Source organism: Blastomyces dermatitidis (assembly GCF_000003525.1).
Source record: "Blastomyces dermatitidis ER-3 genomic scaffold supercont1.12, whole genome shotgun sequence".
NCBI lineage: Eukaryota > Fungi > Ascomycota > Eurotiomycetes > Onygenales > Ajellomycetaceae > Blastomyces > Blastomyces dermatitidis.
Genome location: NW_025544785.1, coordinates 1535755 through 1555471, shown reverse-complemented (window position 1 = coordinate 1555471; position 19717 = coordinate 1535755). Strand labels below are relative to the sequence as shown.

At 46.6% G+C, this 19717-nt stretch overlaps 7 protein-coding genes across 9 annotated transcripts; 2 read left to right on the top strand and 5 right to left on the bottom strand.

Annotated features, from left to right (window-relative positions):
- Window positions 1-19: 19 nt before the first annotated feature.
- Window positions 20-6152, bottom strand: BDCG_08900. 2 transcript variants are annotated; one of them, XM_045424675.1, is made up of 7 exons: window positions 6114-6152; window positions 6026-6043; window positions 5568-5942; window positions 4575-5464; window positions 3050-4424; window positions 2635-2973; window positions 20-2564 (listed from the first exon to the last, which is right to left on the bottom strand). In XM_045424675.1, the coding sequence occupies exons 5-7, from the start codon at window positions 3210-3212 to the stop codon at window positions 1108-1110; spliced, it is 1959 nt and encodes a 652-aa protein (XP_045282720.1). In that variant the 5' UTR covers window positions 3213-4424; window positions 4575-5464; window positions 5568-5942; window positions 6026-6043; window positions 6114-6152; the 3' UTR covers window positions 20-1107. The 2 variants fall into 2 exon arrangements, with proteins under 2 accessions (XP_045282720.1, XP_045282721.1); XM_045424676.1 differs by lacking the exons at window positions 4575-5464; window positions 5568-5942; window positions 6026-6043; window positions 6114-6152 and having other exon boundaries at window positions 20-1774; window positions 1822-2564; window positions 3050-4209.
- Window positions 6153-6775: 623 nt separating this feature from the next.
- On the top strand, window positions 6776-8949 carry BDCG_08899 (uncharacterized protein). Its single transcript, XM_045424674.1, has 3 exons — window positions 6776-7197; window positions 7290-7498; window positions 7578-8949. The coding sequence occupies exons 1-3, from the start codon at window positions 7117-7119 to the stop codon at window positions 8314-8316; spliced, it is 1029 nt and encodes a 342-aa protein (XP_045273341.1). The 5' UTR covers window positions 6776-7116; the 3' UTR covers window positions 8317-8949.
- On the bottom strand, window positions 8326-9284 carry BDCG_08898 (uncharacterized protein; the record flags this gene model as incomplete). Its single annotated transcript, XM_045424673.1, has 2 exons — window positions 8326-8843; window positions 9229-9284. 2 exons carry the CDS (start codon window positions 9282-9284, stop codon window positions 8564-8566), a joined length of 336 nt encoding a protein of 111 aa, XP_045273340.1. The 3' UTR covers window positions 8326-8563.
- A 72-nt stretch (window positions 9285-9356) lies between these two features.
- On the bottom strand, window positions 9357-12652 carry BDCG_08897 (phosphatidyl synthase). Its single transcript, XM_045424672.1, has one exon. The coding sequence runs from the start codon at window positions 11980-11982 to the stop codon at window positions 10363-10365; it is 1620 nt and encodes a 539-aa protein (XP_045273339.1). The 5' UTR covers window positions 11983-12652; the 3' UTR covers window positions 9357-10362.
- Window positions 12653-13011: 359 nt separating this feature from the next.
- Window positions 13012-15635, top strand: BDCG_08896. Of its 2 annotated transcripts, XM_045424671.1 has the most exons (3): window positions 13012-13087; window positions 13335-14573; window positions 14707-15635. In XM_045424671.1, exons 2-3 carry the CDS (start codon window positions 14166-14168, stop codon window positions 15289-15291), a joined length of 993 nt encoding a protein of 330 aa, XP_045282719.1. In that variant the 5' UTR covers window positions 13012-13087; window positions 13335-14165; the 3' UTR covers window positions 15292-15635. The 2 variants fall into 2 exon arrangements, with proteins under 2 accessions (XP_045282719.1, XP_045273338.1); XM_045424670.1 differs by lacking the exon at window positions 13012-13087 and having other exon boundaries at window positions 13150-14573.
- A 132-nt stretch (window positions 15636-15767) lies between these two features.
- BDCG_08895 (uncharacterized protein) lies at window positions 15768-18045 on the bottom strand (the record flags this gene model as incomplete). Its single annotated transcript, XM_045424669.1, has 3 exons — window positions 15768-17419; window positions 17503-17852; window positions 18014-18045. 3 exons carry the CDS (start codon window positions 18043-18045, stop codon window positions 15768-15770), a joined length of 2034 nt encoding a protein of 677 aa, XP_045273337.1.
- A 696-nt stretch (window positions 18046-18741) lies between these two features.
- On the bottom strand, window positions 18742-19549 carry BDCG_08894 (uncharacterized protein; the record flags this gene model as incomplete). Its single annotated transcript, XM_045424668.1, has 3 exons — window positions 18742-18758; window positions 19034-19405; window positions 19540-19549. 3 exons carry the CDS (start codon window positions 19547-19549, stop codon window positions 18742-18744), a joined length of 399 nt encoding a protein of 132 aa, XP_045273336.1.
- Between the last annotated feature and the right edge of the window lie 168 nt (window positions 19550-19717).

The window sequence follows — 19717 nt, the reverse complement described above, 5'->3', positions numbered from 1 at the left end:
CATGTGATCTGTATAGATCTGGGAGCGAGCAAACGAGCAGCTACAATTGATTGGGGAAAGAATTGTAAGAGGATGTTGTGAAAAGAAGGGGGAAATAATACATACAATTGTTCAAGCATAAGTTTAATAAAAAAGAATGAGAGTGGCATGTTTCAAGTACAACAGATAATAGCACACTATGTTAGATGTAATTCATGTACAGACTCAAAAGTGAAAGATTCTCATGATTGAAAAGTAAGAATAAGTTAAAATGACAAATAATGCAAAAGATAAGAATATCATTTCAGAAAAGAAAGAAAAAAAAAAAACTCAAAAACTAGTAGCAAAAGAGTGATCAACAGTCAACAAAACACAAACTTCCCCCTCTATTCAATACCTATGTGCCTGTGTGCCTTTTTTATTTTTTTTATTTTTATCACTTCGCTCTTTTCTCCCCTCTCTGTGAGTCCTTCAAAAGAAAGTAGCGACATCTGCTTACTTGCTTTGCGAATATGGAACGATGGATATTTTGAGTGAATGTCAATGCCAACACCAGCAAGTACCATGAATAGAAATAAGAAGCAGAAAGAGCGCTATCTTTTCCAGACTCAAATGTGACTTTTTCCAAGGCACGAGCGGGAAATATATGGAGAAGGGTAAAATTTTATAAGGGCGAATAAATGAGACCGAGGGCGAGGGAAGCAGAAAGAAAAAATTAGCAGTCAAATAAACATTAAAGACATAAGAGGCGTGGATAAGAAGAATATGCTGAATTTTAAACTCGCTTGCGACAAAAAAAAGTTGACAAAAACGCTCACGACGGAAAATATCTCAAGGGATGTATGACTACTAAGAACACATCATGGTCGAAAAGGAGGAAAAGAGAAGCAACAGAGGCAACGAAGGCAGAGAGGAAATTTGGCACGCTTAACAAGGGAAAAACAACACCAAAGCCGGGATAAGGAAAAGGAAAATGAGAAAAAAAATTATTCCAGAAACACCCCAAGATATCAAAAATGTCACAAAGGGGGGATATATTAGTGTAATGAAACAATCACAAGAACGGTACAAAATCTGCCATTGCCAGCAGGTAAAAGGGAGGTAGGATACTCAATACTTAATCCCCGCTCACTTCTTAAACATATAATGCCCATACAGCCCCCCAACATCCCCCACCGCAACCGGGATCTTCCTCATTCCCCACCAGCGTGCCCCCATCTTCCACGACCGACGCCCATCATCCGGCTTCACGGTCGGCTTACCCTGTCGCGTTCCCAACGCCGGTTCCCGCACATACCATCCCCGCCGCCCCAAGTCTCGCACTAGCCATCCATTCCCATATTTATTCGCCCGGCTGCGCTGGCGGAGCGGGCTGATGATTTTTTCGCTAAGTTCGATTACATCAAGCGGCGCGCTGTGTGGGGTGACGAGGAGGCAGGCTTTGGGGTTTAGGAGGGCAGCTTGGGTGACGTGGGGGTTCCTGGTGAGATCGATGTAGCGGAGCTGGGATGGGATCCAGGCCCGGCGTGTGCTTGGGTTGACGCCGTTGGTGTTGGTGTTGGCATCATTGTCAGAAACGTTATTATCGGACGGCGGTAGTGCGAAGAACAGGTTGATGTCGCTGATGGTAAGGTTGGCAGAATCGAGACCGAGTTCTTCGACGTGCTTGGAGAGGCGGAGAAGACAAGGCATGTTCGATGAGCAGATCTTCGCCCCGCCCAGGTTCACCGAGCGGAGGGTCGAGGTTAGGCAGGGCAGGAGGGTGTCGACGTCCGTCTCGTCCAGGAGTTGGTGTCTAGAGCTATCAGTCATGACATTCAAGTAGATGAGTGAGTCCCTCACAGCTGGGTGTGTGGTCAAGAATTTCACCACCTCCGGTCCCGTGAGCTTCGTGCATCGCGAAATATTCAGGTGTGTGATGCGGGCAGTGTGTGGAATGGACATCAATGCAGAATTCGTAATCTGGGTGTGGCACACATCGAGATGGGTCACGTTGACTAGGCGCGGTAGGAAAACCTCGAACACGCGCGGAATGAGACCGCTACACTCGTGGAGAGACACCCGGCGGAGCGCTGGGAGGGTTGCGGGGAAATCAAAATCCTCAGTAACGGCACTGAGGAAGCCATTGGAGAAAATTGCAGATGAACACCCGCAGAAATCAACAGCGCGCAGGGACGGGGTTCGTGAGAGTAATTTTCGGAGTACGTCGACATTCACATCATCCTCGAGATGCTCTTGAAGCAGACACTCCTTTAGGTTTGTCAGCAACTCTAAGCACTCCAACAGGGTCTTGGACGTAAGGTTCTGAATCTCGACATTCATTTGCTGTGTGCGACCCAGCCCAACAGACGTGAAGTGGGAAAAGTCCAAGCGCCGGACAATGGTGCCTAAAGCGGGATACTGCTTGATGTGGTTCAGAGCCTTGGAGAAGATGATCGAGTGGGGTATGGTGATGTGTCGATAAAGGACACTAAGTGTCGCTGAGTGGAGTGTCCGAGAGGTCAAGAGGCACGAGACAAGGTCAATATTCCGTGGAGTGTAGCCATTAGGGGGGATATCGATAGCCAGATGGGAGATGATTTGATCTATTATAATTTGTTAATAACATACACCTATTCTAGGGGATTTAAATATGAGACAATGTAGAAACTATACCTAGGATCTCAGCGGGAAGTAATTCAATTGGCGCATGCCCCTTTCTGACAGTCTTCTTAGGTTCCTCTTGAACAGGGGTGATAGGACCCGAATCATTAACCTCCCAAGCAAAGCCCCTCGATTGGGCATTGCCTAACAAGCGAAGGTCACTGTAGCTCCTGCTCAGTCGCCGTCCACCTAAGCGGATGTGCTTCCATCCTAAAAAGGCACCGCAGGGGCAACAGAATTCAGGGGAATCGGAGGACTGCACTACAGCCTTGGCAGCAGCTTTGCCCCCAGCTTTGGTGGTCTGTTTATTGGAGGAACTGTCCTCTGTATCAACGAATGACTGGGCAATTTCTACAGCCAGCAAACTTGGTTTAGTATACACCTGGGAGAATCGTAGCTGGTGTGGCAAAAGCTGGGGGTATATTACCTGTAGAGTCCTCCTTGATGGAGCCAAAAGAAGGGCGGCGAGAACTCTCGGAGCCAGAGGAGGGAGAGATATCTCTAGTATAGTTGACAGGTTTTTGAAAGTAATCCGGCTGGTGATGGGGTTGGTGCTGGCAATTGGCGGTGGGGAGAGCCTGGGAGCTCATTTCTCTAACGGGGGTTGTATGTAGTTTGGAGAGTTGTAGCAGATAGATGGATGTAGTGGCGAAGGATGACGGTCATTAGATGCAGAATGAGGTGTATGGCCTTGGGAATTGGGATATTAGCGAGAAGTGTCTGGAGGAGAGGTAGGAAGAGAGGGAGAAAGAGAGGGAGAATTGAGGAGAAAGATGGGAATTGAGGAGACGAGGAGACGAGGTCAGGCGATGGCAACAACAACGAGGAGGAGGAGGACAAGAAGAGAGCTGTGGAGCTAAGGCCTGGGTTTGGGGTTGGAAATTACCCAGCAATACCGCCATACATACCAGCAGCAGTATCCTATTGGCCGCAATGTGGGGCGGGCCGCACTCGACGAATAATACAGTACGTACCGTCACGGACGATATTACGGTATGGGAAATTTGGGGAGCGGGGTCACGGGACACAGCAGGGATTTCTGTGGGCGTAATTTATTTTGCTGCTACGACACTCGCATTGATTGGGGTCCAGCGGCCAGTCGCAGACGTTACTGTTAGTCACAGATTGCCCCTCCAGCGGAACTGGGGCGGAATATCCTCAGCAGCGGTATTACTTGACCGTATCCTGTCTGTTTTGGCTTGCGCGAAGGCGGGGGGAGAGGGGGAGCGAGAAAACGGCTACCCCGGCGGATGTGTTGCTTGCGTACGATAGGCGCAGTTGATAGGAAGAGGGAGAGAATGAGTGTTTTGCAGGCAATAGTAACGATATATTGTGAGAACGAGTAAGGGTTGATTGATATCCGCAGCGAGTACGTAAGAATAGGCTTAGAGCTAGGGCAAGAGGGAGGCAGGACAGGAGATGGGTAGATATTAAGATTAATTAAATATTAGATTAGTGTAAGTAAGGGCTCTAAGGAGATGCCCAGTAGTTTGATGATAAGTGAAGAGGAAGAAGAGGATGAACAGGAAGGATGAATTCGAAGTAGCGCAAAATAATGTCAAAAAAGAGTGTTTGGACAAAAATATTTTTATATTAGAGTTTTGTAGATGACTGGGCCGGGGAAAGTTCGCCTCTAGCTGCAACAAATGGAGGGCGAGACTTCTGGACATACATACAATATGTAAAAGTATATCTATCTATATATTCTTCGATTTTTTGAGGTCGGATGATATGAAATCATCCTTTGACGATTGTTACCATATTATCTATCGCCTTGTACAGTACAACTTCTGGTATAGTCTCTTGACATTCATTTCTGTCAGTGACCATAGCATATGGATTGATGTTGGGTTAATGATTGAAGGCTACGAATGCCATTCCCAGCTATCTGGATACCGGGAGCGGCTGGGCTAGAAAACTCAAAATTACAGAGAAATCATAAGAGTACATACCTCCACAGAAATATATTATGAATACGGAGCAACATAGGCTAGTGAACTATACCTGGCTTGGGTTTTCTGCATTATGCACGGCCTTCCTGGTCCCCTTCCCCTTAGCGGCGACACTTACTGCGTAATAAGACGCTACTAGGGCGTCGTATTGTTATTATTGTATGGAGTAATGAAGCAGAAAAAGGCCAAGCTTTCTCGCCCATGTTAGACACATCCATGTAACTCCACAGGCACTTGGGGCAAAAAGAAACCAGTGGAATATGTGCTCCTTAGCGGCTGATTGGCGGGCTTTCAGGATGTACCGCCAAGGAGCCCAGGTTCACTGATAGCGAACACCAGCGAAACAGAGGGAGGGTCGTAAGAATGAACTGATAGTCTGATACGCAGTAGTGTGGAGGGGAGGGGACATGGGCAAACGTCGATATTATTAGACCTTAACGCACTCCGTAGTCAGTCCAGAATTGGACTCCAGATAATATATCGAACCCGATAACCTCCAATGCCATCTTCCTTGCTCCACGTCAAAAAGACTTGATTGGAGCGACTTCGTGTCAACGAACACATAGGTAACGCACATCGAAACCCTACTCTGCGACGGAGATGCCTGCTAGAAACAGAACTTGGGAATGCGGTGGCGATAAAGCGCGCGAAAGAAACTCCATTCTCCGTCGACGGGTGGTGTTGTTAGTGGTTTGCTCTCTCGCCTCAGCATCTAGATATCTCTTAGTTGGTTTCTCTTTTGCTGTGCTGTGATGTTTTAGTGACCTCTCTCATGTTTATCTTCTGCCTGCGTCTTTTTCAAATTGTTAGGCATTAAAAATATCATGTTGATCTCGAGTGACACTAAATACCACAGTCCCCTCTAACGATATGACAACAATCGGAGCTCCCTAAATCAAAAATGTTAACTAATGTTTTACCGAGCTAGTGCCCAGCTTCTGCCTCTTTCTCTCCATGAATACGGCTGTGAACGGAGCTTTCTATTGATCATACCTGTGCCGCCATTGCTGACTGACTGTCATACCCTTGCTTGGGGTGCATAGCGTGTCAACAGATTCTAACTAAAATCCCTGTATTGAGGGAGAGCAGTTAGCTTAGAGAGTTTGGCTCTGATATCCGCCTGTAATTCATGGTTAAGAAAATGACCCATTGGGTTTGGCGGTTGGGGAGGGAAGTTCAAGGGAGGAAGGTCTTGGTAGAGAGGTTTTACTCAGCGTATATCCGGTCTACCTCTTTTTGATGGATCGATATATATCGGCATAACTCGACATGCTAGCCCGGTTGGGACATGTTTCATTTCCCATTCCTTTGCGCAAAAGAGTTGCCTCGGAAAAGTGATTAACCTCAGAAAAGGTGTATGCATAGTGACTATGTGGTGGTACATGTTAGCAAATTTTAATCTGTAAGATCTTTGACAAACGGACTCAAAGGAGTGACAATCTCAGACTGACATGATCAATGCTAAGCTGCTGTAAAAAGCCAGTGTTTTAGTTTTGCATTCAACAACATCTCAGTCTAGTTAATGAATTGTATACTTACAGCAAATCAGACTCTCATGATGTTTTCATGTTAAAAAGCTTGAACATAATAAAAAAAATTTGACTTAGTTTTTTAACATCATATTTAACTTTAGCATTCTTGATAGATCAACAGAACTTTCACAGCTCAGACTAATCTATGCTACTTATAGTTATAAGATCTTGAGTCTTCTAAGAAAATATACTATCAAGTTGAGGCATGCATACATATTTTGAGTCAAAAAATAGTTCTTATTACATCTGGTCTTCTAAATGAGATGGAAGACAGACATCTCTATATATCTACATGTGTGTGCGTTTACAATAACAGTGGCTTGGGTGGAAGAAGCATTTGCAGGAGCAGAAGGAGCTATTATAAGTAAATAGAGATGATATATTAAATATATCAAGTGCAAGTACTTTTAATGAAATACTATTATTATGAGTCTATAATAATTAAAATTGAATCAAAATCACACTGAGCTTTTTTTCAGTTCAGTTTTTTTAGCACCCTAAAGAAGCTCTTTGGCTGCATTAACTACATAATCCAGCCAGCCGGCCTTGTCGCTTCTTGCATTTCAGGGACAACGCAGTTCATCCATCGAATATCAAGTTCGAAACTTCCAAAGGTGACGAGTCAATCGATGGCGCTTCAACAACTTTATCTTCGTTACTGCAATTATGCCGAGAACGCGCCGTCTCCTGCGTGAGGAGATCACATACTCAGTTGCGAAAGAGCGGGAGGTCAATGTCCTACACCAATTGGGCTCCATGACCAACAAAATCGGTTCTTCAGCTACCTATATAACAAACGCGTCTGGATGAAAGGAGTTGTTGTTCATCGTCTGGGTTTAAGATCCATTGAAGTATGCCATGTGACAGACATGAAGAATTGGTTTGTGGCAGCTTCAACGTTTGCATTCTAGTTACCATTGATACCTGGAAGGACAGGCAACAACAAGGTCAACGTGTTCTCCTTCGCTTCCCGCTTCCATACCGTGTTGGAGAAGACTTCCGACCTGGAAATGGGGATGAAAAGATACGATGCGAGGCCGGTGCCTATGCATGGCTTGAAGAAACTGACCAGATGTGCCAATTCCACGATTGTATGTTTTTGCGATGTCAACTGGCGAAACTGTTTGAATATTGAAGGTTCTTCTTGTCAGTGGTGGTATGTTCAACTAATTGGCCGATGCAGTTCACTCGAATTGATAACCTACCCTTTATAAACCGATGCTTTCGATATTTACATCGCCGACTGTTGTCATTTTTTGGCCTTCCAGTGCCTTCACGCTATTACCGCCATTCAAACAGAACCCAAACTTCTCAAGATGGTGTCATGGGTGCGGGATATCTGCTAATCGAGTGCATTGACCAAGATGGAGAGACAATGCTCTCAAACACTTGGTTGGAGAAGCAGAATGACATCAAATTACGGACCAATCTTTTCCGAGATCTCTCACGGATCTTGTTGAGCCTTAAATAGCCAAATACCCTTGCCACACATTGGCTCCTTCATCATTGACTACAATGGATTCTTGCGTTTAAGTAATCGCCCCCTTTCAATTGAGATCCAACAGTTGGAGAATGAGAAAATCCCAACCCATATCCCTCGTGATTACACCTATTCTACTGTCGAGTCCTATGTGATGGACATGCTCGCCATCCATGACAGTCAGCTCCAAAATCAACCTAATGCAGTGAACAATCTAGAGGATTGTGCCTCTCAAATGTCTGCACTGGCGGCAATGCGAACAATATTTCCATTGTTTTTCCAGCAAAAGTTCCGCCGTGGACCTTTCACATTTACATTGACGGATTTGCATCAAAGCAATATATTTGTTGATGATAACTGGCACATCTCACGTCTGGTCGATCTTGAATGGGCATGTTCTAGGCCAATTGAAATGGTCGAAATGCCTTACTGGTTGACAAACAAGGGCGTGGATGAGATTGACGCTGAAGAATATAATACCATTCGAATGGAACTAATGGCCGCTCTGGAGACCGAGGAAACAAAACGATCCAGCTCTGCTGGTTTAGCTGACATTGGGAGATCAATACCGGGACTACCAGCTACCATGGAACAGGTATGGGCGTCGGGAACTTTCTCGCGCTCTCCAGTCCCACAGGCCTCTTCAGAATATTCTACAACCATATCCTCCCCTTGCTATCCCATCATCTTTCTGAGGAAATCGGGGAGGTCATGCCCCTTTTATGGGTGAAGGATGTAGGGAAGTTTGTTGCGAACAAAATCTCACATAAGAAGAGATATGACCAAGACCTCCGGACGGCTTTCGAGGACCATAACTAACAGTAGGCTATCTACTGGCGATACATGATAAAAAAGATTTAATACTCTGGTGCTCTTATCTAGCTCCGAAAATCCTCCTCACAAAAGATTGTGCAACAAATATATGGTTTGGTTACTGGAGGTGAAGCTTCCTATGATGTTACCATACTCGCTGATTTTTACTTTCTCCCCTTATCATGTCCTCCGCCTTCCTCCCCTTCTTTTCCGAAATATTTATCAACTGCTTCACCCACAGCCCTAAAACCCTTCTTTGCCTGGTTTATATCCCTCTTCCGTTGAGCTGCTCTGCCCGAGGAACTGAGTTGTTGAAGCGCCCTTACATCTGCCTTTACCCTCACAGTTGCTTCTTCGATAGTTGCAGCTTCATCAGAGCTACGTCGATCGGCATTGTCGGAATCTTGTCCGTCGGGCATCTTAAAAGACTCATTCGGCCCAGATCTGAACAGAGATTAGAATATTTTAACGTAGATATATTTATTTCTTGTAATCGTGCCGAACTTTGCGATTAGAAAGGATATGAACCGTAGATATCAAGTGGGAGTAGTTGGGCCTGGGTTAGAAGGATTTTGACTAGCTAACTAACTACCTATGAGTGCGATGGACATGGGACCATGCGAATGCCCATTGATCCTCCACTATCCTCCGGATTTGGTCGACATTACTGCGTAATAAAAACGCTGGAAACGGACGAAAACTGACATGGGATTGCGAACTTCGCCTTCAAGATTTCAATAACATGCGGGCAGGAGCAGGGATTATTTCATTCTTTCAATTGCATCCTCGCGAAATGCATTGTTTAGTCCTTGCAGCACCAGCGCCATACGTGGCATTCGGAATTTGGTTGACATTTGCGGCATTCATTGGGATGGCCTCTGCCATTATCCTCAGGTGGCTACTCGGACCCTTCCGTCTGCAAATATTGACCTCATTCCGGCGAGGTACGAATTCTATGACGAGCAATATCTGCACAAGTCTTGCTGGATACCGTCACCATTCTCCTTTGCAAATTTATACACACAATATTACAGGTCCACGAGTCAGTGCCAGTGCATATCACGCTTTTAAGGACAAGGGACCAGGTCAAAAAATCAGTCAGGATGCAGACAAAGTAGTTGGACCTCATGTAGCTTGGAGTGTCTTCCAAGAAGACGCTGAAGACGAGTGCTGGCCAATCCCCTGCATCATTCAATCATTCAGGCTGTATATGGATTCTGTTGCCCTTCACGTCCCCTAGCCTTGAAATGTACACCCGAGGACCTGGTTGCGAACCCATTTTGCCAACACGGCATCTATTCTACTAGATAACTTGTGTTTAACTATGGCATAAACACATATAGCGTGTTGTTATAAGTGTGGTCGGACTCAATTTTCCAGTAGCAGCTTCGAAGCACTACATGGTGCTTTCTGATCTAAGAACAAGACTTAACAGATACTCCTGTCTTACCTGGTTTGAAAGTATTGAGACTACATTGTCACAAGCCAGAACTCGGATTAACTGTTGCAAGGGTATGAATTATAAATTGGCGAATGGAATGTAATTTCTCCTGAAGTTTGGAAGGGGTTTGATTTCCAGCGAAATTCACGAAATTTTTGTAAAGGGCACCAAGTAGAGGGTAAGAAGGTAGAGAGTAAAACCATAAGCATCTCATCAAGAGCTACAGCTCTCATGAAAACAGGTTGCTAATGACATGCCATGCCGTACGGTTCATACATACATTCATATCATGACTGAGCAAAAAAGGAAATAAATTGAAATACACCCAACCGTCCATAATCAGATCAGATCATAGCCCCAATACCCAAAATGAAAAGAGTTGAGAACGAGACAAAGAGGGAAATAAAATGGAAAGATGAAAAGGATAAAAGGAAGAAAATGACAGAAAATTCTTTTAGGGACCTAATTCCAATATAAAAACCGTTTTCTCCAGTCCTTCTTTTTTTTTTTTATCAGCTCCGACTACTCAATAGCCGAAACATTGCCCTCCCCATTGAGAGCAGATTTAACCTTCTCGTTCCCGCTCCACCGAAGCTTGAACTCGTGGCCTAACTCCTTGCGCACAGTAGCTTGCACCGCATCCAGCACGGTATCAAACACGCCAAAGTTGGCTGGACTGTTCTCGTCATTGCCCTTACCCTTGAACACACCGGTCCGGACCAGGCAGGTGTTCCATCCATACATGTTCCCACCAATGATGTCAGAGGCCGGGTTGTCACCAATCATGTAGATGTTTTCAGGAAGGATGTGCTCATTGTGGATTTCCTTCATCCACGACATGATGACTTCATCTGCGTACTTGTAGGTTGCCAGTTCGGGCTTGCCGTAGACCACTCGTTCGAGATCTCCACCGGTCAGTGACTTGTACATCGTTTCCAGAGCCATGCGGAAGAGACCCTGGGTCATTCGGGGAAGCTTGTGGTCTGTTTGGAAGATGATGTCGCCCTGTGAGAAGTAGATGGGCATCTGTTTGGCGAGTGGGTCCTTGGCCTTGGTCCGCAGGCGGCCGTTCTCACTAAGGAGCAAGTCCATGATTATCTGGAAATCGGTGGCATAGTCACGCGAGTCCGCGAAGACGAGGATAGCATCGAATGTTACGTTGTCGAAGTCTTGCGGTCTGGCCTGTTTGCGGTCCTCCTCGGTAAAGTTCCTCCAGGGGGAGATGCTGGGGTCCCAGGCGACGATGTCCTTAGGGACGACGACATTCTTAAAGCCGTACGCCTCTGCGGCAGCACGGGTTGTAAAACCCTCGCCGCCAACAACTAGGACGGTCTCATAGTATTCGGCAAGAGCCTGCATGGGAGTGTGGGATTGAATGAACTGTGCAGTAGAGATGGGGGAGCCGAGGATGCGAGATATTTGCTCTACGCGGTCTACTTCGGTCTTACCGCCGCCATTTGTGAGCAGGATATAGGGGATTTTAATTCCGAGCTCGTTATCACCATTGAGAAGCTCCATTACGCGGCGGGACTCGGGAATGATTTTGTCACCGTGGAGAAGCACACCGTCGATGTCGAAGGCAAAAGCCATATTCTTAGCCGCCTTAACCTTTTCCTTGGAGAGATCCTGGACTTGGGAAGCGAGGATGTCTCGCAAGGCACCAGGGACATCTGGACCCAGGGATGCTCTTGAAGCTCGGGGTGATCTGGGAATTGGGAGGGAGGTGCCAAAGGAGTTTCGGGACGCTCTCCTAAACTTCATCGATGGCGATATGCTCAGATTGTGTATGAGATGACCTGCATCACTGATTGAGCTCCTCGATGCGGGAACCTCGATGGCATTGCCACTCTGAAGATTGGATGGGATTGGGATGTCTTTGTAATCTTTCTTTTGGTTGCTCTCGCCCTTTGGCACCTCCTTGGACGAGAGCATGAGATCAGTGTCAGGAATCAGAGACATATTTGCGGGTATCGAGGAAATTTGTATCGAAGTGGGATATCTTATGTATATATATATGTGTATATATGCCAAAAAGAGTCCTGCTTTTGGGAGAAAAGAGAGTGTAGAGAAAAGGGGAGGGTGATAGTGAGTAAAAAAGAACCAAGAGTCCAAATAACCCTGCGACCCATGACTTTTATACATGCATATATTTATCGTTAGATAGCTGCCGGGAGGCAACACATCATCAACGCCTGAAGTTCCAGTGCAACATAATCAAACTTCACCGAGTAACATGCACTTGTCGAAGCAGAAGGATCCACCTCTAGCCCCCTTCATCCTCCCTAATTATTATCGCGCTGCCCAGGAAGCAGAGAGGTTATTCGCTGGGATCCCCTCGGAGAAAAAGAGGACCTGCAGGAAGACCGGAATTGGAAGGCGGATGGAATTGAAAACTAGTTAAGTTGAACTAACATTATTCTCCCGAGTAATAGTTTCATAAATCCAATATATTTCCATTATCAGTGCTGGCCATATAACATCCAGCCGGTAGGAACTTGGGAAGACTGATCTTAGCCACCGGTGGCTAACAAGTGTCCCTTGAAGGCCCGATCAAACAGAGTAGCTATAGTCATCGCTAGGAGCTTCTGACGTCGAAGTGGCGACGCTGAAACGAGCTACAGGAGTCAATCCTGACAAGAGGCTCCGCTCCTTGCGGATATGCCTGGAAGGATTAGTTGTGGGTGGAGCTGCGGAAGCGGCTCCCTCCAAGCGTCTATTTAGAGATGGTATAATTGTTGTAGTAAGAATTGACGTCTTATGTACATGTACATTATTATTTACGTAGTAGTTTTGTGGAGCTGTCGTATCCTCGATTCGGAAGGGAGAAACAAAAATTGCATGTCAGCAAAAGGCGAGTAAGACAGGGCGGGAGGCTCAGAGGTGGAGGTTAAAATGGAGCCAGTGCCAAAGCCCTAATATTGCCCAATGCGGTCGTGGCACCGCCAAGACGCGCCCTTGTGGATAACTCAGCGGATCAATGGGAACGCGCTAGCCGTATTGGCTAATAAACGCCATGGTCTAATCCTTTCCAACTATGACCTCATCCTGCTCCACGTGGTGAAAACTTTATTCTCTAGCGTTGGAGCTTAAGTTGAAGTGCGCCCCACTTACCACAAGAAGATGCTGTGAAATTAGATGTGTGATAAGGACTACGGCAAGATAAATTCTGTGGTGGGATAGCGATTCTGCCAAGAGTCAGGGATGGAGGACAAGTATGGAGGTGCTTGTGGGGAATTGCCGTGTTCAGGTAAGATTATTTTAAACGATAAAAACATACTGCCCAAATAATCTTGGTGGAAAGATATACAACTTCAATGACGATTACCTGTGCAATTGGTTTCCTCTGGGCTACCTGGTAATACTGAGCAAAACACACACTCTGTCTGTCTGTCACTCTCGCTCTGCGTTAGATTTTACTTGTTAGGATGGAACATAAGTATCTAGGTAAAATATATTATTATTACTGAGCTGGCTTACAAGTATACTGTCCGCAGTGATCGCAGCGGTCAGAACGGTCAGGCAATTGTGGAGCTGTTTCCGCAGGGCCAAGACGACCGCATGCGGGACTCGAGCTTCTGTTTGCAGGCTGCATGCATAACTATACATTTTGAATAATAGTGCCAATCCTAGCAAGGAAGGCATTGGAAAGACATCTTCGAAGAATTGGAGACGCTACCCTGCACCATGGGGCCCAACGTTTCGAAAATGCTCAGAAATATTCCACTGCGTAGAATAAAAAAATGCCTTCTTGGTATCAAACCCAATCTCGCCAAAATTGCCCGGTCCTTTTAACTCCCCGGCTCGACGTCATTGGCTCCAGTAGCGGTTTTACGACGTGGGATGAGATTATTCTTGTGTTGCAAAATTGAATTGTGGGAATAATGCGGCAAACGCATCAACGATTCTTGAAGATGGCCAACGTGAGAGAGGTGAAGCACAACTCTTATTAGCAGAGATAACAAGAAGATAAAGTGAATGTCATTTTGCCTAAATCCACAAGACGCATCAATTTGACACTGCTACAGAATTGATAATTATCATAACTGCACGTTATAATAATTTTGCTCCTGCTTCAATCACGCATATAATTCCGCGTCCCACTTTCTCGCATCTCTCCCGCTAAAGAGCAGCGATTGATTCCCATCCGCACAGCCATTTTACCCCGGCCCCCCTTTTTATTGTTTTATTCAAGATCCCACGCAGGCACGAAGAGACTGCTTCCGCATATTCGTACTGATAGAAAGAAGGAAAAAGAGGCTTCAATAGACAGAAAGGAAGAACGAAAACCAAACAGAAAAAAAAGGAACAGACAGCTAGAAACGAATATGTCTCTCGATATCAAGTTTAAATTGAGCAATGGCGTCACCATTCCTGGCCTGGGATTTGGTACCTTTGCCAACGAAGGCGCCAAAGGCGAGAGTTACGCAGCTGTGCTTCACGCTCTCAGAACTGGTTACAGACATCTGGACTGTGCCTGGTTCTATCTCAACGAGGATGAGGTCGGACAGGCTATCCATGACTTCCTAAAGGAAAACACCAATGTCAAAAGATCCGATATCTTCGTCACCACAAAGGTCTGGAACCACCTGCACGAGAAAGATGAGGTAGAATGGTCCCTCAACGACTCACTCAAAAGGTTGAAACTGGACTATGTTGACCTGTTCCTGATTCACTGGCCAATTGCTTGCGAAAGCAATGAGAAGGGTCTGCCCAAGATTGGCCCTGATGGAAAAGTGAGTTTTAGAGATATTTTAAGCCCTGTCTCTAAACAGAACTGCCCTCCTCATCCCCGAAAACATGGAGAGGAACGAAAAACTCAACAATCAAGAAAGAGAGACTAACAACGGTAATCTTCAATTCACACAGTATGTAATCAAACGCAACTTAACCAACAACCCGGAACCAACCTGGCGAGGCATGGAAGCCGTCTACAAAGCCGGCAAAGCCCGCGCCATCGGCCTCTCCAACTTCACAATCCGCGGCATGGAACAGATCCTCTCCTTCGCTGAGATCCCACCGCACGTCAACCAGGTCGAAATTCACCCCTTCCTCCCTAACACCGAGCTCATCAACTACTGCTTCGCACACAATATCCTGCCCGAGGCATATTCACCTCTCGGCTCCCAGAACCAGGTGCCAACGACTGGTGAGAAGGTGGCTACGAACCCAACGCTCAATGCCATTGCCAAAGAAGGTGGGCACACGCTCGCTCAGGTGCTGATTGCGTGGGGTCTACGGAGGGGCTATGTTGTGTTGCCCAAGTCTTCGAATCCCGGCCGAATTGAGAGTAACTTCCAGGAAATTGGGTTGACTGATGAGCAGTTTGAGGCTGTGAATAAAGTGGCAGAGGGGAGACATGTACGGTTTGTGAACATGAAGGATACATTTGGATATGATGTGTGGCCTGAGGAAAGTGGCGGTGAGCTTCTGGGTAACGGGAAGGCGGAGTGAGTGGGTGTGTATGTTCTGTTTTGCTCTTAGAGAATGTGCTCTTTTTCCGCTGAAGGGGATTCAGTTTGTTGTATTGGTCAGGATCTAACCTGTGCATTTTCGTTGTGAAGTATTAGAGGACCTATTGTTCGGAGCAAGCTCTCGTAGGATAAAGTATTTATGCTTCATGTTCATCGAGCACTTTTGGGAATCTGGTCGATTTTGGTGGAAAATATTGCAAAAAACGTCGTTCATAATAATAGATCAAGGAAAAAGAAATTTCATATATAATATCCATGCCCGTAACGCCCGAATGCCAACAAGTAATAAAGTAACAACCAATGCAATTCAGAATAAAACAGAAAAGCGCGCAATTTGGTATCTCGAAGTGTAGGCCAAAAAGACAAGTACGGCAAAACACTAAACACAGCTGAGAAACAGCAACAAAAAAATAAAAAGAGCCCAAAATGAGCGTGCCACTCCCACTACGTCGACTGCTATACCTTCGTTCTCCCTGTATGCCTTGGTAGACACGAGCCACCAAATTTCCTAGCCGCGGCACGTGTAGTGGGAGCAGAGCTCCTGCTGGCCGTAGCCGTGGCCGTGCTGGTCTTCGGATCCGAAACCTTAAACAGAAGCGCCTTCGGAGATTTCGGGGCAAGTTTCTTTCTTTGAATCGGCGTCCCTGGATGCGATGATGCAATTGTTGCGGTGCCCCTCGTAGTAGCAGTGGTACTGGCTACGGCCAAACCACTATTATTGTGGTTAGTGCTGCGGGAATCACTGAATCCTAGCCTCGGTACCCTCCTCGTCGCCGTTGGTGATTTCGCCGGCTGCGGATCGGAGTGGGTCGAAGCGGGTGGTTTGGCAGGCTCATCCTTCCTCTTCTTTCTCTCTCGTTTGGCTACATGTGATATGGCGGGTTTCTGGGAAGAGTTCCCCTCGCTAATTTCCCAATCGTGTTCATCGTTATTGAATAGCTCTCCCTCGTATCGAACAAGATGTTCCTCGTCCCACTTCACTTTCTTGACAATCCGTATCCGCTTGCGGCGGGACTTCTTCGGCGAAACAGGATCACCTGTCTCCTCATTGTTAACACCAAAAGGTTCGTATTCTTGTGAATTGATCGCTTGAAGTACAAAACAGGGGAACTGAGCATCGCCTTTATTACGCCTGGTGTTGGCCTTGGTCGTTAGAGATAGCTGTTGTTCCTCTGAACGTTGTAAAAATACGAACTCGGTACCGTTGGAACGGCGAACAGGGATATGATTCGGTACAGTAGGTGTATACCGTTGGGTTCTTGGAATAATTTTGCGGGTGCTTCTTCGCCATGGAGTACCTGCTCTCGGCTGTTGCAGGTCTTCTTCTGTTTCACCGCGGATTCTTTGGGCTTGTTCTTCGTTCTCAATCTCTAGTTCGTGATCAATTGCTGGAGGCGGTTTCGGGGAGGGTGATCTTGGAACCTGTCTCACTTTCGAAGGCGATACTTGTTGCCTTGGAGATGAAGGGGAATTTTTATCCAAGTCTTCCAAAACCCTTCGCGCGCGCGCGCTTGGTGTGGGAGATCGGGTCGGCCCTTCCCAGCCAGCGTTTTCCGATTCTTTGCTCGGCAAGGTAGATTTAGCGGCGGCCCGCTTGGCTTGCGCCTGGGATAAGAAGTCAGTTATGAAGTCGGCGTCATCGCCTTCTAGGGTTGGAAACAATAATCGGCTCGGGGGTATTGCCAAGGGCGCTACTGCTTCCTCAGCCACTTTCTCGATCTTTGCCGTAGTGAGGAATGCATTTTCTGCATCGAGTAATAAGTCTGGTGCAACCTGATCGCCAGACTCAAGATTTTCTCGATCCAGCGTGCCGGTTGATTCTCGCATAGTCGAAGGATAAATGTTTCGGTCCTGCTCTCCAAGTCTAACGGGATCTTCAGGATCCCACAATTCATTTACATGAGGTTGGCGTGAGGCTACAGATGTGCTCTCATGCTGTACAGCTAACAAATCCAAGCCAAAGTAGTTTTGATTCACGAATTTCTGCTCTTCAACGCACTCGTGGTCGTCAAGGTGCTTGTTCTGTCTGATGTCATCGGCATCGGGAACGATACATGGGTCTTCGATGATCTCCCTCCTGCAAACTTCCATTTGTGGGACGCATTTTCCTGTTATTATGTTAACTAGAACCTCCGCAGAAGCCTAGCACGGGCAGCGACAAGGTATGAATAAGAAATAGAACAATCCTCACGTTTCCGGGAACCCATATCTTCCATCTCCCATTTTGTTTCCAGAAAGGACCTTCCTCGTTCCACCCCAACACAAGCTGCAGTGCAACGTCTTTTGACTCCTCGTAAAACACCTCGGAGCGTAGATGATTCGTTGATCTCAGTAAGAAATGCGTCGTGGTCTGCACTATCTCCGCCAACATGATTGAACGAAGAGGCCAGGAACCGCTTCCAGACCTTGTGGGACCTGGAGCGAGATTTAAAAGGGGTCATGGGCTTGCGATCCCAGAGTCGGGGCGCTTTCTTCGATTCAGCTTTTGGGGTGAATTTGAAGCGATCTGTGGACGATGATAGTCGGCTTCTCCCCCTAAGTCTGCAAGCAAGAGAATTGTCAGCAAGTCAGGTCACAGTGTGATGTTTATACGCTAATATAAGCAATATGTAGCTGGTGAGTTGCGTGTAGGGCTTGCTTGCCAACGCGACAAGGGTCACGAATGTATATATGGAAACTCTAAGCAGTAATGTATGGCATACCTTTTTGGAGAAGGCAGAAAAGAAGGGTCCATTTCGTAGAGCGTGAGGGTGCGACGCTGGTGGGCGGGCCTTGCGAGTATTTCTCTCGTGTCGTCGTTTCCCTGTCAACAAAGGGAGGTCACAACGTGTGTACGGGAAGAAGTGTATGGCGAATAACACACATAGCCAATATTTGTATCCCGTAAATATGTAGGCGTAAGAAAGACAAGGATAAGAAAACGCGCCGGAGTATCCGTGAATACAATGATTGTTATTATTTGACCGTGAAGTTCAGGAGAATTCTTTGGGTTTGTTGGCGCCAATCAAGTGTGCCTAAGACTGACGAGCCCGTTGCTGGGCCAACCACGTCCAATCAGCAGCGGATTATTTAGAGCCTTTTCTACGCTGTAGACGAATTAAAAATCAGGGGGTGAGGTCTATTCCTGCCCTTGCTATGTGGAAGTTTTTGTATCTACGCCGGATGTAAAGGGGCACCTGGAGCGCCTCGCAGGATTCTTAGGCCTTAAATCTGCTAGGCTGAGCCCAGCAGTTGGCTGTGATGTCATTTACTAAAGCCGACCTGGCTTTCCATCTACCTTGCTCTGACAACTTGAGTTTGCAAAGAAGGTGAAGTAAAGTCAAGTTCTGGATTGAGCTGAGATCGCCGAACGATACGTCAGCGACCGTACAAGGACATTGCTATATTGCGGTTGAGCCTGCTCTCTATCCGCATTCATGACAAAAAAACATTATTCGTTTAGGCATTCTGAGAGGGAAATAAAATATCAGTCCAAGTGGGAGAAGCAGCGAAAGATAATCGCTCAGAGCAAACTATAAGGCATGTTTAAAAAATCAAATAGTGCCTGCAACGTCCGCCTCGAAACACTCAGTCCACTTACCAGTGGCATATCCCATACTGTCATTGTTGTACCATATCTCGGTCGTCAAATGGGTCCCCAAATTCCTCTATTTCAAATGTCAGTCAGCAACATGAAAGCTTGTCACATCAAGACAAGAGCAAAACCAATGCTATCCGCTCACTTAAGCTAAAATCGCGATCCACCACCATTTCTAAAACTCTCTGATATTCCTCCTCTGCCTTCTTATTTTTCCACGATGACCCGGGCTCGGCTCGAGATATTTCAGAGCTTTGGTGGTCCCACGTGTCACCGCCAGCAGCATCATCCCCTGAATTATGCTGTGAGGGTGTTACTACTGCGTAATCGGCTTGGGTATCGTCATATTCCATCTTCATAGACACTGCGCCAGCGGCATCCTGCGAACCTGGCGGTGAAAGCTCTGAGCTGGGGACGTTGGAGGTTGCGTCAGCAATTCGGCCACCGGTGGGGGTTTGAGGTTCACTGTTTTGCGATGATTCGGAAGAGGAGAGCATTTCGGAATCGCCTTCTGGGTCTAGAAATAACATTACAAACGTTGGGTCAGAGATGATTTCGGGTAATTGTTTAGATGTTGTATGTGTCCGCGAGCCCTTACGGGGTGGCGGGGATGCTCGGAGGTGGTGGGGAATCTGGGGAAGGGTCTTGTACCTGCAGACATTGCGGATATGCGTGAGTAACGAGTACCGGGGATCCTGTATCTGAAACGCATATAATGAGAGTGAATATATCACTATGGAGGAACACAATAGATGCTCTCGAAGCTTGGGGTTGCGAAATGGATGAAGTAGCTAGTAGATCACGTGTAGGATATGTGGGCGCCAACCGC

Coding starts and splice junctions, on each gene's coding strand:
- BDCG_08897 (XM_045424672.1), bottom strand. CDS start 11,982: ATGTATAAAAGTCATGGGTCGCAGGGTTATTTGGACTCTTGGTTCTTT.
- BDCG_08896 (XM_045424671.1), top strand. CDS start 14,166: ATGTCTCTCGATATCAAGTTTAAATTGAGCAATGGCGTCACCATTCCT. Junction 14,574..14,706: donor AGATTGGCCCTGATGGAAAA/GTGAGTTTTAGA, acceptor CAATTCACACAG/TATGTAATCAAACGCAACTT.
- BDCG_08900 (XM_045424675.1), bottom strand. CDS start 3,212: ATGAGCTCCCAGGCTCTCCCCACCGCCAATTGCCAGCACCAACCCCAT. Junction 2,974..3,049: donor CATCAAGGAGGACTCTACAG/GTAATATACCCC, acceptor TGCTGGCTGTAG/AAATTGCCCAGTCATTCGTT. Junction 2,565..2,634: donor ACTTCCCGCTGAGATCCTAG/GTATAGTTTCTA, acceptor AAATTATAATAG/ATCAAATCATCTCCCATCTG.
- BDCG_08899 (XM_045424674.1), top strand. CDS start 7,117: ATGGGGATGAAAAGATACGATGCGAGGCCGGTGCCTATGCATGGCTTG. Junction 7,198..7,289: donor GATGTGCCAATTCCACGATT/GTATGTTTTTGC, acceptor TGGCCGATGCAG/TTCACTCGAATTGATAACCT. Junction 7,499..7,577: donor ACAATGCTCTCAAACACTTG/GTTGGAGAAGCA, acceptor AGCCTTAAATAG/CCAAATACCCTTGCCACACA.